The sequence below is a fragment of the Hirundo rustica genome, chromosome 1, assembly GCF_015227805.2.
Source record: "Hirundo rustica isolate bHirRus1 chromosome 1, bHirRus1.pri.v3, whole genome shotgun sequence".
Lineage (NCBI taxonomy): Eukaryota > Metazoa > Chordata > Aves > Passeriformes > Hirundinidae > Hirundo > Hirundo rustica.
The window spans coordinates 19187992-19203902 of record NC_053450.1 but is presented as its reverse complement, the minus strand read 5'-3'; the positions used below and the strand labels follow the sequence as shown (position 1 = coordinate 19203902).

The following is a 15911-nucleotide window of genomic DNA, read 5'->3' as shown; positions in this document are numbered from 1 at the left end:
CACCTGTGTTAGCAGATCACCCTGTGATTATACTTGGGCAGTAGGGAGAGTGTTTTATAAGCTTTAGAGTAATGTGTAAGAGTTCTTTCAGGGGGAGAAAGAAAAAAAAAAATTGTTTTTTTAAGTTCTGTTTGTAAACAGCTGCAATATTGTTGCTTCTATATCAAGAAAACTTTTTTGTGTGCGTGTAAAAAGGTACATTTCTTAAGGTAGGGATATTCCTGCTAGCACTTTAAAAAAGCCCCAAACATAAAGGTATAAAGTAGGTAACACCTACCACCACTGTTTTGGGAATGACCAACTGAATTTTGCAGCATGACAAATACCTTACGAATTACAGGGTGATTTTCATAGAACTCTCTGAGAGTCAGAGCATGAACATACTTTAATTCAAGTAGGATGATGTCCCAAAGGTAAAAGAGCTGCCATGAAGAGCATGTTGCCCTGCCAAGACTTTCTTCGGTGTCAAGCCAGGAAAACCCTTTTTCATGTTCCTTGGTGGTTCTCAGCTGTGCTTTTACAGTTGAGACAAAAGACCTGGCAGGTCTCAATTAGGTATCTCAGGCAGACAGGTCCCAGGCTTCAGAGGTTGTAACCAGTGCCTTAAATTCCACAGACACTTAGTGCAAATTAAAAAGCACTGGTTTAATGTGCTCAAAGCACGATATCCTGCTTTAGAAGCGGGTTGCTGCATTCTGCACCCGCTTCAGCTTTCAAATGGATTTAAAATGTAGCCTCAGGTATAGCGCATTGCAGTAGTCTAATCTTGAGGTGATAAAGGCATGACTGATTTAACCATAGCTTCTTGTTATCTAGGACTGGGGTCTTTTCATTTTAACCATTTTAAGGAAATGGCCTTTCCTGAATCAGCAGGCTTGCGTCGGTTCTTACTATGTAATAAGGCACTACAGGAGCGAGCCTCCCTCAGTGGTGAACACCTATGAAGTTTTAGTAAACCCCATGGATGCCAGAACCCAAGAACCGCTGCCGTGGTCCTGACCTGCCTTACAGCTCACGCAATATGCCAGTAAGGTGCATCAAAGGGAAGCCACTGCTGGTATTCCTCAGTGGAGCTGCCAAGTTTTACAAACAGCCGGGGTCTTGTGAAGTTTAGCTTTCATATTAAAATAAGTTTATTTACATATCTGTGCAGCTTGGGAGCAGAGCTGTGGGAGAATGGGAAATTCTTTTGAGGTGTCCACCAGTTCTTCTGGGCTAGCAGAGCTGTGAGATGAAACACCCTGTTCCTCCTCCAGCCTATCTCTAATGCTTAGAGACCACTTAGAGCTGCAGAGCTGATTTACAAGTTTAACTGCCAAGCTGACCTGGAAGCTAATTTAGTGATAACCGTGGAGTTTTTAAGTTCCAGAAAAGCCCTGTAAATGGCGAATGGCAAAGCAGAACACGTGCTGACTGCTGGTGCTCAGTCTACCTGCTGCCACCGCTGCTTCACCTCAGAAGGGATGAGGCCTGGGCCCCCCTCCTTGTCTGGAGAAAACTGGGGCGGTGGCCTGGGACTAAGCCTACCACTTACTAAAGGAGAAATTAATCTCCATGAGAAAGTCAAATGGTATCTCTGTATCTCATTCTTCCCCAGCAGTGTGTGGTTAAGTATAATCCTTTCCCAGGACATATTATTTGTCCTGTCTATGTAGATAAACTATTGCCCAGCACAAGAAGATCCTGATATTATTTGAGGCTTTTTGATACCACCTTAATGCAGATAATACCCTTAGAGATGGAAGAGACACAATGAAATGTCAGACGTCTGGAAAGAAGTAAACCAGAAATAGGAATTAGATCTTGTGAAAATTAAATAGATGATCCCTTCTGCACTTAAAAGATAGAATTTTGGTTTGTTCTGTTTTTTAACTTGGCATCCAGCTTAGGAAAAAAACCCCCAACTTTTCTGAATGTCTTAATCATTTGTGGTGTACTTAGAAAAGTCTCCTAGCTGGATAATATTTCACTGTCTTTTGATTATACTTGGGATTACCAGAGACTGAAAGCACATATGAGCACAAAAACATGTTAAAGGCTTGACTGAAATGGCTCTTGGACAAATGCAGCCAGAATTGGAGTGTGTCCTGATCCTCCTCTTCATTACAGCCATAGTTGCCAACATTCTTGCTACAGCTTGTATTCGATTTGGATATGATTCTCAGCTGTGTGAGGAGTAGCCACTCTAAATTGTTTCAGTGGCACTGTTGTGGTGTAAATTACAGTGAAGTTCAGCCTTTTCTGTCACAGAAGATAGAGATGATACCTTGATTGCCTTTCATCTCATCTGATGCATCTCTTTTTCAATTCTCGCCTAGTTTATGTCATTATTTTCTATGTAGCTTATACGTATATGTTTTACACTGATTTCATAACTGATAATATTAGGCTTCTTGATAATCTACATAGAAGCTTAGCCAAATCTAGAAAAATAAAATAGTTTTGTTTACTGATCAATTGTTAATAAGAATCTAAATTCAGGATACAAGTGCATGCAGCTGGGTTGACTCTTGTAACAAATCTTCATATAAGCAAAATATATTTTTTGCAACTTCCCATAGAGAAAGAAGTATTGGGAGCTGAGACATTGAATGTCTCTTGTTTCAGTATTTTTACACTAGGTTGGCATATTTTTGCTAGATGTTGCATTCTTTTTTCCTAATTTCATTCATAATTTCTATCTGGTTTTTTTCCCAATACATAAGGAAGATGAATAATGTCATGGAGTGCATATAGAAATGTGACTTATGCATAAACATTTGTATAAAAAATGTAAAATCAAATATGAAAATTAAGTAAGAAGTAGTGTATTTGATAAAACAGTATTAGAGTCTAAACAGAAAAAAAACCCACAAAAAAGATGAAGACCATTTAATGTATTTTTCTATGATTTTTATTAAAATATTAATGTAATTATGGCAAATATATATTTTTTAAGATATTCAAGATTGATTTAATCTTACATAACTAAAATATTTTAAGCAATATCTTACTTTCACTAAATATTTTCAGGTATCTTTTGTGAATGTAATGTGTTCTGTGGTAAATATGTTTTTCTTCACTATATATCTAGAGTAGTTATCAATAATAAATGTTGGCAAAGTGTCTGGAATGTCCACGTAAATACAGTTTTCTGTATCTTAAATTTTTTTATATGAGTTGGTAATACAGAATATCACAATTAAAAAAAATAGGTTGAGACAACTAGAGAATTATTGGTAGAGTATAAAAATAACTAAATTCTCTTACAAAATGTTGGAATGTCTTGGACAGAATTATATCTCAGAATAAATAATCAAAAGTTAAGTTGTGACTTTTACTTTGTACTCTCCTGTGGTTTTGTTCTTGATACAGAGGAGAAGAACAGTCTATGATAGAAGTCTAAGTGCCACATACTGGCATACTCAGGATTTTTGCCATTTGAGTAGTAAAGGGAGTTCAGTGCTAATAAATTTGAGGCCTCTGCCTTACCGCCTCAAAAAAAAAAATTCTCTAAGTATAGAAACTGAAATACAGACAGGAGATGGTAAATTGCCTGTATGCCTTTCAGGTGTGATGATGTCATGCTTTAAAGTCTTTGAATGTATTAATACAACTTGTTTTATAGTCTTTGCAGTGAATCATTAACATTATTACTCTTTCAGACATGGTAGAATCACACATCAACACATAGCAAGAGGGGGAAAAATTCCATCATCCATTCAGAACAATTTCCTATGATAATACAAATGTTACTCAGGATAGATCTTGGAAATGGATACCAATTCTTTAATATCTTTCCTGTCTGCTTCAGGAAATAGTGAGATCCCATTGATAATGAGGTACAATGTGTCTAAAGTTCACTTCTAAACTCTTGGCACTTTGCTGTGAAAGTCATTTACATTCCCTTTATAATTCTCAGCCACCAGAGATCTGTGTAATCTTGGAGATCTGATCCAAGATCATTTGGAAAAATCCTTGATAATAGTTTCACTATTCAATCAATGAAAGAACTAAAGCATCCTGCTTGTGTCTGTAAAAAAATCCTGAGGCGGGGGAATAAGACTTTGGCTTATGGGTTTTGAGATTTTATTATTTGCAAATAAAATGATTACCATTATTATTCACATTCTTAATCAAGGCGAACAAATGGCATCTGTTTGTTATCATCCTTCCTACAGAAGACAAAGGCTTCAGTCCCTATGGTACTGACTGCTGGCCCCAAGTGGCTGCTGGATGTGACTTGGCAAGGAGTAGAAGACAACAAAAACAACTGCATTGTGTACAGCAAAGGTAAACACAAAGTGATTTTTTTTCTTTACTTTCTTGTGTAAGCTGCTGAGATAAATATGTACCTGTTGCATACTAGGAAAATTAATACTAAGTCTCCCCTTAATATCAGTTTTTCTTACCATTTTCCTTCCATGTTCTGGTTTTGCATTTTTTTTTCTTTTAGTGATGTAAAAACCCCGCATGGTACCTGTAGTTTATTAAATGCTTTACCAACACTGAAGGACATCAGCTGGCATAAAGCATACCTTCCATTTCTCTCTGAGAGTCAGTGCTCTGGGAAACATCAGTGACACCTATACACTTTGAAGGGGTGAATTATTTTTCTTGGGGCATACTGGATATCACTTCTCTGTTCTGCATTACATTGTAGACTACTAACTGAAATCCAGTTTCATATGAAGAATGAGAATTTAATTGGAGTATGAAAAGGCTGTATATCAGCATGGTAGCATAGGATAAATGGAACTGGATTTCAGGGTTGTCACCTCTGACATTCCAGTCTCTGCGTGATGTGCTGATGCTTCACTGGAGTGTATTGGTGTGTGGCAATGGTATCACTTGTGTCTTATGTGAATTTTCAGAATTTTCATTCAGTACGAGTTCTTACAAGGCTGCCCACCAAAGCTGCTTTATCTAACCCACATCTAACAGCTCCTTGGGTTCAAGGTGCATAGGTTTTTGTCTTGCATCTCAAAATAACAGAAAGAGCCTTGAGTTCAGTCCATAGCACCATGGACTATGAACTACTCTGCTACAGTCACTGTGAAAGCTTTCGAAATGCAGCGACAGAATCATTACAGTATGTTTAAAAAAAGCAAAACAAAACACCACTTGAATACATGGAATGAAAATAACAGTGTAGCTATGTTTGGCATTTACCCTACAGATTAGGTTGCAAAACTATGACTTTCCTTCCTTGTATTTCAATCACCAATCTCAGCACTTTGTGAATACTTTAGAACAGGCACTGTTCTTGTTTAATTTCTTTTAGGTTTTATTTCTACCAAACAGACCTACTGAGATCAAAGATTTGTTTGCTGAGGCAACCTAGTGACCGTTTCAGCATACAAGCATCCAGGCAAATAAGCACCCATATCAATATATTAACATACAAAACACTAATCATAACATCAAAGACTCCTAAAAACTTACTAGAAACAATTACAACTTGTTCCTATAATCATTGCAATTTATACACTTATAAGAGGATTGCCTTTAAACTGCCACAAGCCTTTGAAAGTTGAATCGCTGAAAACAGGGAATTTGCATGTTAAAAATGAGTCGCACACCAGGGTCTTATAAATTCTTTCTATTATAATTACAGAATGTCAACACATTCACTCTACAACCTGAAACACCTGCAGTACTAGAGAACTGGGCTCAGATCTAAAAAAGGTTGAGCTGCCCTCCCTTCACAGCTTGCTGATTGCAGCCCAAGTGGAAGAAGCAGCAAAGTGCTCTGAGTAACAAACACACTGAAGCTCTTTGAATGAATCCAGAGCTGCAGTTTGCTGTTCATAATATTGAATACACACAGGCAGACTTTCCTGCAAAAACTTCTTAATGTAATGGGAAACTACTTTCACTTCAAAACATAGCTCCTGCAAATTCCCATAGGATGATGTCTTCTCAAGTATTCTATTCTTTCTGTAGTTATAATAATACTTGGCACATATTTACCAGTTGGACTTCTCATCTTCAAAATATTTTATAAGCATTAACTAATTCATTAGACAGTTTTGATCCTGTCTGATTTATTCTATTGAAATACAACTTTTTTTTTTTTTTTCAAATAGTAAGGACTTGCTTCAGTTTGATGCAATCTGATTCACCCAAAATATTAGTATTTTCATTCAAAGGTGATAGATATTGTTTCACTGATCATGCCAGTTATTTTAGAGCTTGGTTAACAAGGTATGGTGAGACAGTTGTACAGTACTCAAGGAAGTAAGTTGTAGATATGCTTTCCTTTCACTGTGTTTAGTTCCTCTCTTTGCTCTCTGAGGTGGCTGCTCTGTCAGTCATTAAGCATCTATCCTTGCCTTGAGCTCTGCTGGGGTTTTTTTACTAGAAAGATTAATTGGTTTGGATCACAAAACAATGTCAAATAGAAGATGGTAAAATAAATAAATAGAATAATGTTTCTTCCTTCAATTTGTATCTCATCATTCCAGATTACATTGCTTTGATTTGTGTTAGCTTCTGTCTCCTATAGTGCCATTACTTCTAATGAAATGGTGTCAGCTGGCATGTAGCTGTAATTCGGTGTTATGTTGTAGTTGCATGTGTATAATTTTGTTAGTTTGCTTAGCAATACATTGTTATTTCTGTAAGCAATTAGCTGAACAAATGTGTGGAATTGTCCATGTAGCAGATTTGGTCACCTGGGAGCTGTTTTCCTTACTAAACTCAAGATGAGATGAGTGGAGTAAATTGGCACATTTCTAAGGCGAAGATAAGTTTAGAATTGGCTAACAGTACGTAGTACTGGTTGATCAGTTGCTGACTCAGAAGCACATGCCATATTTCCTTTTAGCTCATTACAGAGATATCTTTGAGAGCAGAATTTTCCCCAGATCCTTCAGGAGAACATAGGAATGTCAGTCTGATTTCCAATTCACGAGAGGCCGTGAGCACTGTTGTCACCCACATATTGCACACAGAATAATCACAGGACAGTAGCCTAGAGTGTAGGTTCTGTTGAAAGAGAATCTGAGCTGCCTGGCTAAGTCCCTATTTGCCTTCAATGCTCTCCTTCTCTGTATAAAATACTTCATATTTTCCCTAGGCAAACAAAGCATATTTGTGCATATATATGTGCATATATATAGGTATATATATTTATGATGTACACATATAGGATTGTATTTCTAACTTATTACAGTGCAATCACAAGACATCTTCTATACAAATGTTTAGATTAAGAAACTAGTTATTTAAAATCACACATCAGAGTACACTCAAAGTGAATAGCTATGAAGTAAATATTCAGTATTTGAAATAAGGGGTATTCTAATTACTCAGTTTAGTCTAGGATCATTACCTGTATTTTTTATAACTACATTTCCCCAGAACTAGGGCAAGATAGAAAAGAGAAAAACAGTTCATTAAGAATAGTCAATTATTATCCCATTTTACAAATTCTGATACAAGCTGGCTACTCATAGCACATGACATTATTCCACTCCATTTTCTTGAAAGGAAACTTTTACCACTGTAATTACATTCAAAAGGAAGGCTATTTTTGTTTTATTGTAAAATACTCTCTTGTTTCAAAAATGGACCTTTAGAAAGTCTGTTTGAGATATATATATATTTGATAATTTATGTCCTAGAAACTGAGATTTAGGAGATAAATTTTATAAATTAAATCTTATTTAGAAATATATGTTCTTTAAAAGAAAAAAAGCTTCAGCATAATTCAAGCAAGTTGCAGTGGTAGGAAGTAGTATGCATGAACTGTATCATCATTGCTGCATAGTCTACTTTAGAAACGGTTTTGCCTAACAGAATTGTGCACCAGACCTGGAAATCTCTAAGACCACAGTTAAGAGTCTCCCCACAAGCTAGGAGAAGGCTGGGATATTTATTCACTGCAAATCTTTCACTGGAGCGGCAAGGATTTTAAAAAATAAATTTGACTGACCAGAATGGAAACTGTAAAAACCACAGTTGCACAGACTAAAAGCCATGCTCACGTAACAGACATTTTCCTAGATGTTATTTAAGCCATTTATGTGAAATGTATGGATACCGTATGTTTAGTGGTATTGTTAAAACAGGGTGTCTGTACAAATATTTAGCTGTGAGAATTATAAAATCATAAGGCGATTAAGTTAGCTAGTTGTGAAATTCCAATATTGCTTTTTAAATGACTTCAGGATATAGGAGGTGCTAAGGTTATTATCTGTTATCAGGAATACAGCGGAATTGTACGACTGGATAATAACTAAACAACTGACACAATGTAAAATTACATTATCAGTGTGTTAAAACAAAATTGCGCCCTAAAGGAGTCTACATGCCAGCTCAGAGCTGCAGTGTAATTATGCTTAACTCTGATAATTAAAATACAACGGAGATCAACAGAATCATTTTCATTAAGAAAATTATTAATGATGGTGGTATAACAGTAATTGATTGCAGAGCACCACAGGATAACTCTGTGCAGGAGAGCCAACACGTGTAACGCGTGTCTGGGCCGGTCGGGTTGCGCTGCGTCCCACCGAGCGTGCTGCCGGCCAGGTGGCAGCCGTGGGGCACCTTTCCTGCGGAAAATCCTAATTTGGGAACGGCCGCTTTGCAGGCTGCCCCTTGGAGGGACAGGGGTGGCTGCTGGTGCGCGGGGTGATGGGGTGGGCTCGGGTATGGCTGCCAAAAGGGGGGTGGCTGCAGGCAGTGACTCGCGCACTTCTTAAGCCAGCCATCATCTCAGTTCGTGTGCGGCAGTGTTTGGTTTTGCATTTCCATTAGTGATTTACTGACGTTATTTCCTCCTCTGCCTGGCCTCACCGAGTAGTTTATGCCCTTTGTTATTTCTAAGAGGACACAGGAGGAGAAAAAACCCATCCTTGCCCCAGCGCGGTTCCGCAGGCACTGCGTGACATCTCCATAAGTGATTCCACAGGGTGCTGCCGTTAATTGTGCTGGTGGTGCGGACACAGGATATCGAGTGCCATAAAAAGCCTCCATCTCTCTGTAAGTGAAATCACAGTCGGTGCCCACTGAGCGACTATAACAAAATCCGTGCTAGGGAGGATGTCGCCTAAGGGTGAGAGCCGAGAATTCTCATTTTCTTTGGTGAACAAAAAAACACGGGAAGCGTGGGGAGGGAATTTCGGGGGAGTGCTGCTCCACACAGCTAAGGAACAGATCCTTGCTCAAACAGATGTGGCTTTTGAAAGCTGCCCAAAAAAGTCTATTCTCCAATCACAATAGAGAAGAAGCCTGCTAGGGTGGATTTACAGAATGATATTAGTTAAATTGACAGCTGCCCACACTGAAACTGTGTCATGTAGTTAATTTATTACTAGAAGCTTGAAGAAAGGCAGCACAGAGGAGAGGGCAGGGCAGAAGTCAGGGCTGGAGGCAGAGGGCTGTGCTCGACCCTTCTGGGGCTTCCACTGGCTGCTGAGCCCCGTAATTCATGTAAAATAAGTCAGTAAGCACATCTGGTTGCTTATTTAATACTGGGGTGGCTTATTTAGCTGATATATGTGCCATTTACTGAAAATACAAACATTGTAAAAGGGCTACATGAAACCGCTAAGAAAAATTGAAGGTAATTTTAAATTAATTTTGCTAATTTAATAAACATTCTAATTTTTAACATAGAATAAAAGTCAATTGTTTTAACAGAAGGGTACTTAAATTTTTGTTTGGTGACAGGATTATTTTTCTTGATTGTTCTATGAGATCCTTGATGCCATGTTTTCCCAGCAAGAGAGTTTTTAGCTAGCAAATATTTTTTTTCCCCTGCAACTTCAGGCAATGTAATGGTACATTACATCACAGACATACAGCATCAGGGACCCTAATGAGACAGAGGTCAAACATCATAAGAAGTTTAAACACTGCTGCATTAGAATATGAGTATAATTGGGTTTGGGTCAGGGAACAAGTTGTTCAGTAGGCCAAAGGTTAGCTTGGGGCATATTTTTTAAATTGCAAGGGGCTTTTTTCCACATACTATTAAAAAGCAAATTGAGTAAATTTACCAAGTCTGTTCCACATGGACAGTCAGAAAACTGCAGTATCTGCTGTCTTACTGGATGCCTCCATTAGCTATACAATGTGCTGAAGACTTTGGTGCTGCTAAAGGTTTTTTTTCTTTCTTTGCATCCATTGACAAAAAAAATCTGAGTTTTTAACAGAACACGTGACATCCTAATATCAAAGGTCTATGGAAGAGCTTGCTTTGGATTTCTTTTTACACAATATTGAAAAATTGCAAATTTCTCAAGAGAAGTACGATTTATGTGCATAATGCTTATGTAGAGTAATATATCTGCATTCACAGTCATTGGAAGAAAATGTGGATACAGACATAAGGGCATGATTCGTAAGTAGATGTCAGGCTCCCTGTTTGGCTTTGCAGGGATGTTGAGAAGGTGGGATGCCAGTTGGCGTTGTTATGAGTGAAACTATTGCAAATCAGTCTTGGTAATTTCCTTGCTGGACACAGAAGGAGGAAATGTTTTGCCTCCATCACTAGTGGTTCTTATGGCTTGTTGATGGCAGTCACAGTGTTGTGTACTTACTCAGACACTACTCAGCTTCAAAGAACTCAGGGAGCATGACTGTGCTCTTTCCTTATTTTTATTTTTTACCTTTGTAAATAGATCCAGTGGGGTATTTTCTGCTTTAGGGAGCTAGAGGTCAGGGCCTTATATATTCTATTAATGCCAACAATAAAAAGATTATTTTATACAGCTTTATGGGTATGCATGTAATAGCACACTGTATATTATTACATGCCCTTTAAATTCTAAGCATATAGATAATAAAGGGAAGATGACAAGAAATACTGGAGTACAACTAAATTTTCACTTCTAATATGAAAATGCTTTTTTTCATTATTAGTGCATTTCATTTACGTAGCAGCCAAATTATTTAAGTTCTTCTCATACGTGTATTGATTTGGGTCTTTTTTCTTATGTTCTTGCTTACTGTGTAGAGTATTTCATGGTTTGAAATTGGAATTATTTTTCATTTGAGGAGACAAGGAAATAGGCAGAATACTGATATGATTTGCATGGAATTATGTATTTTGGACTGAAGCTATAAAAAGCTGTACACTGAGTCTAAAATTCACCTATGGCAGCATGTTCAGGATGGAAAAGAAGCACTTCACACTGTGACCATATGAAAAGAAGCATTGCTTTATATTCTGAGACCACTGGCAACAATAAATGCAAGCAGAGTGAAGAGATTTTTTTTTAATGTATGTATTTGTCCTTCATTTTTCCAGATCAACTGCAGTAGAATCAGTCATTTAGTTTTTTGGGTTTTTTTTTAACAAAAATGTTGTCATTATTATCAGGATATGAAATATATATTAAATGTGTTTTATTTATAATTTTTTTTTTTTTTTTTTACCCTTATGCTCAGTAACTGTTGAGGATTGCAATAACCTTGTGACCCCCTGGGGCTCATAGTGCCATTACCTCTGTCATCTTCCCTACTAAGCATGAGGGAAGAAAAAAGCCCCAAATTTGCTGAGCCACACATTTCAAGTTGTCGACAGCCCCATCCACAAGAAAACAGAAGAAAATATATATGCACTCTGTCCTGTCAAAAGGCTTTCACCTTATCTTGAGAGACTGTCAGGGCAGGAACATCATGGAATGGACAGGAGTCTATTAAATTAATAAGCTGCTGGATGGTGTCTGGAGAGTTATGATGCTCCATAAATCCAGTTTGATCATGGTGGACAAGGTTTAAATCTGCAGCCTCCTAATACACATCCAGGTCCTGGATTGGATTTGAAGTTTTGTGCCGGAGACACAGAGATAGTCCTATAGCTTGTGAATTAAGATTTATCATTTTTTCATACTTTTTTTTCCCCTATACTTCCTGACAAAAATGAAAACACCTTAGGGATCCTGGCAAATGTTACAGCTTGAAATGAAAGAGCTGTTGTCAAGGTGAAACCATGACCTAGAAGCCTAATATCAAACCTGGGTCGTTCTTTGCAGGCAGCTCCAATGATGCCGAGTATAAAATGTCTGTATGTGAGGAAACAGGGCTGGATTCTTCTGCAGCCCGTTTGATAGTGATTCCTATTAAATACTTCTACCGTGTATTTGTGATAGAAGACAAACTAATGGTGTGCCATGTAAAAGCAAAAGCTGAAAAATGTTGAAATGTATTCTTCCCCTGTTCAAGGTGGTTGAGTGTATAACAGACACTGAGGTGTGAGAATTCTATGTCCCTTATCTCCAAATGGATTAAGCCTGGTGCTAATAAGAGAAGACCCTTCTATAGCATTCAGGATGCCAAGCTCCCAGCAAAACCTATGTGATGTGCAGCCCTGATGTCCAAGTGGGTAGTGGAGCTAGGCTACCTGGAATGGAACATTAAAATCATGTTGGATGTGTTTTGTCTTTGGCAGCTTACAAGCGAGGCCCTTATTGCGGCACAGTGGATGGCATTCAAGTGTTTCTTGGCCACTTAATTGACCTGCAAGCCAGTGATTTATTATTAGGTCCTTAAGCTCCTATTCCTATTACTCTGGAGACTCCAGCAGGTGATTGTTGTGCTTGCCTGAACAGGCAATGGCAGAGCCAGCAGTTCTCTCTTCTCAAATTCTCTAGCCATATTTTGGATCCCGACTGATTTATTTATTGATGATACTTAGACTCTGTGTTAAAGCAATTTGTGCTCATGTTTGTTCTCATTGTTAATTTAGGAGCTTAAGGAGACTTCCTGATGTTAGAGAAGTCTGAAACCATTATGTAGGTTAAAGGAAATTGATACCTTGTGTTGCGATACTGGGGAACTGAGATTTGTTTTATGCTCAGGAAAATGGATTCAGAACCAAAAGCAATTGATGAAAAAGCTCTTCTGGAGTGTAGGTATTAGGGTTACCTAAACAGAATATGGAAGCCAGATGTAACCCTCAGTCATCCATCCATACATCTCCCTCCACCATCTTTCAAGAATTGCCTAGGAAGTGTAGCTAGAGATCATGTGTGACTGAATCCTGACCTCTCTATTGATCCCGGGGATCAATGTGTGTACTCTCTGATCCAAAGATTGGTGTTGGCCTTTCTCTCCTTCTCCTGTGGTGTTCCAGCACTGCTCACGAGTGTAGGCAGAGGCCACGAGGGGCAGGACTTCACAGCAGGGCACCATGGTGCTGAGGCCAGCACTGCAGACCACGTCTTTTTCCTGATGCAATGGCGATTGCACGCTGTTCTTTGAGGCAGGTTATAGTGAAGTGGGGAGAAGGGAGACTGGAGGTTACGGAAAGAACTCCAGCATGGCAGAAAATACGAGAGACACTCGCTGCAGTCCTTGCACTTGAGGGAGAGTGTTCCTGGTGCCTGCAGGTGCCCTTCTCACCAGGGCTGGAGCACCCCTCAGTCTTCCCGACTGAAGAAACTGAAGTTGCAATCTGCTTCAATATGTTTTTAACATCTAAGTAATGAGTTCTTGTAACTGCAAACCTGAAGAGAACTTAGCAGCTTTTTTAAAATGTAATTTCTTTCAGTGTTAGAAAAAAACATGGAAAAAATTGCTGTTTCAGATTCGGTTTTTTCTTTCTTGTTTCAGTTTTATTCTATCAGGGCATATGGGGCAATGTGATGCTGATGACCAAAAATCCATGCTAGGGCATGCTCAAATTGTGATATTTGAAGCAGATTTGGAAGTTGTGATGTTGAAGCAGATTTAGTAGAGATGTTCTGTAGCTGAGTGGTGATGCACATGACTGAATTGGTCGGTGGCCTGCAGAACCAAGGCTTGTTTCTGGAGCAGAAATTCCCTGTGAGATAATTTCCTGCGATACTATGATAGTATGTGGGCATATATACTTGCATTCATGCTTATACATATATATATATATAACCGGAAACCAAAACCTCAGGCCTTAGTCAAACAGCCTGTATTTAACTAAAGGTGCAGAAGTTTCTGAAATCTCTTCCTATAGCTGAAGTATATCCTTCTGCATGGGTGGCTCCATCTACTCTAAACAATTATACTATCACAGGTTAGTAGTCATTAGGAGATATTATTTGAAAATTACCTCAGAAGACAGATTAGGTCCTGGCTAACACTGTTAAACCTTAAGAAAATTACTGTTATTGGCTTTATAAATTACAGAAGAATGTTTTGCAAAAAAAATTGTGAAAGTAAAAGATAACATATAGAAAAATATGCAATTTATGGAGTGCAAACCAATGTAGAAAGAATGTTGAAAAGTTAAATTGCCCTAGAAACACTAGCAGAGACATTCATTCTCACATATCAGATGGATTAAGTAATCATTCTAACTTTTTTTAAAAAAATTAAAATGCAGTCAGATAATACAGGGCTCTGTAACTTTATTTTGGTGAATGAAGAATTCTTATTTGAAACAGTGGTGATGTAGAAACAGACACAAATTGAAGTTTTCCTTTTACAATTGAATATATATAAATAATGTACTGGAAACATATATTGACAGTGCTCTAATTATTCAAGATCTGAAAAAAGACATTTTTAAGAAAACTGAGAATCACTGGGTTTAGGAATTGACTAATGTGAATCATAGAATCATGGAATGCCCTGGGTTGGAAGGAGCATCAACATCATCCAGTTTTAATCATCTTTCTATGGATGGGAACACCTTTCACTAAACCAAGTGGCTCAGAGCTCCATCCAGCCTGGCCTTAATGCATGAGGCATACACAGCTTCTCTGGGCAACCTGTTCTAGTGTCTCACCACCCTCACAGTAAAGAATCCTTTCCTAATATCTAGTCTAAACCTACTCACTTTCAGTTTGAAGCCTGTCACTTTGCCTGTCACTTCATGCTTTGTTAGAAGTCCCTCTCCATCTTCCTTTTAGTGTCCCTTCATGTCCTGGAAGGCTGCAATTAGGTCACCCCAAAGCCTTCTCTTCTCTAGGTTGAATAAATTTAATTCTCTTGGCATTTCGTCATAAGAGAGGTGCTCCATCCCTCTAATCTTGGTGGCCTCTTCTGGATTTGTCCCAACAAGTCCATGTCCTTTCTGTGCTGGGGACCCCAGAGCTGGATGCAGCACTGCAGGTAGGTTCTCACCAGAGAAGAGTAAAGGGGCAGAATCACCTCCTTTGACCTTCTGCCCACGCTGCTTTTGATGCAGCCCAGGAATTGTTTGGCTTTCTGGGCTGCAGGTGCATTGCTGGATCTTTTCCAGCCTCTCATCTGTCAGCACCCCCTAGTCCTTCTCAGCAGTGCTGCTTGATCTGTTCATCCCCCAGCCTGTGTTGATACCAGGGCTTACTCTGACCCAGGTGCAGCACCTTTTATATGACATTGTTAAACCTCATGAGATCACTGTGGGCTGCTTCTCGATCTTGTCCAAATCCTTCTGGATGGATCCCATCCTTCAGCTGTGTCACCCACAGGAGTGTCAGAAAGTCTGTTCAGTCTTCTATTCTATTCTTGGTGTCTTCTGCAAATTTGCTAAGGATGCACTTGATCCTTTTGTCTGTGTCCTTAATAAAGGTATTGAAAAGCACTGGTCCCAGTAGGGACCCCTGAGCAACACCAGTTTTCTCTGATGTCCTTCAGGTCTCTGAGATGTTAACTGCTGTCCTCTGGCTGTGACTGTCCAATCATATTCCTATCTGTCTGTAAGATGATCCATCAAATCCATCTCTCACCAGTTTAGAAAGCCAGGATGTTGTGGAGGGCCATGTCAGAGGCCTTACAGAAGTCCAGACAAATGACGTCTGTTGCTCTTCCCTTGTGCACTGATGCAGTCACTGCATCACAGAAGGTCACTGGTCAGGCACAACTTGCCCTTGGTGAAGCCATGCTCACTTCAGTTAAAAACTAAGATGAAGTATTGTTGGTCTTTAGCTAAAACAAATGTTCTGCTTCATAGGAATGGAAGCATCTGACATATAGGGGACATAGTGTTGTCTTTGGCCAGACAAAACATTTGCTGA

The 15911-nt window shown here is 38.7% G+C and overlaps 1 protein-coding gene across 2 annotated transcripts in view; it reads left to right on the top strand.

Moving 5' to 3' along the window:
* ZFPM2 (zinc finger protein, FOG family member 2) overlaps positions 1-15911 on the top strand; it is a 307159-nt gene that overhangs the window by 191237 nt on the left and 100011 nt on the right. For both annotated transcript variants that reach the window (XM_040068921.2, XM_058421801.1), the window contains one exon: positions 4161-4272. In XM_040068921.2, the coding sequence (XP_039924855.1) occupies positions 4161-4272 (112 nt within the window). The remainder of the gene's footprint in view (positions 1-4160; positions 4273-15911) is intronic.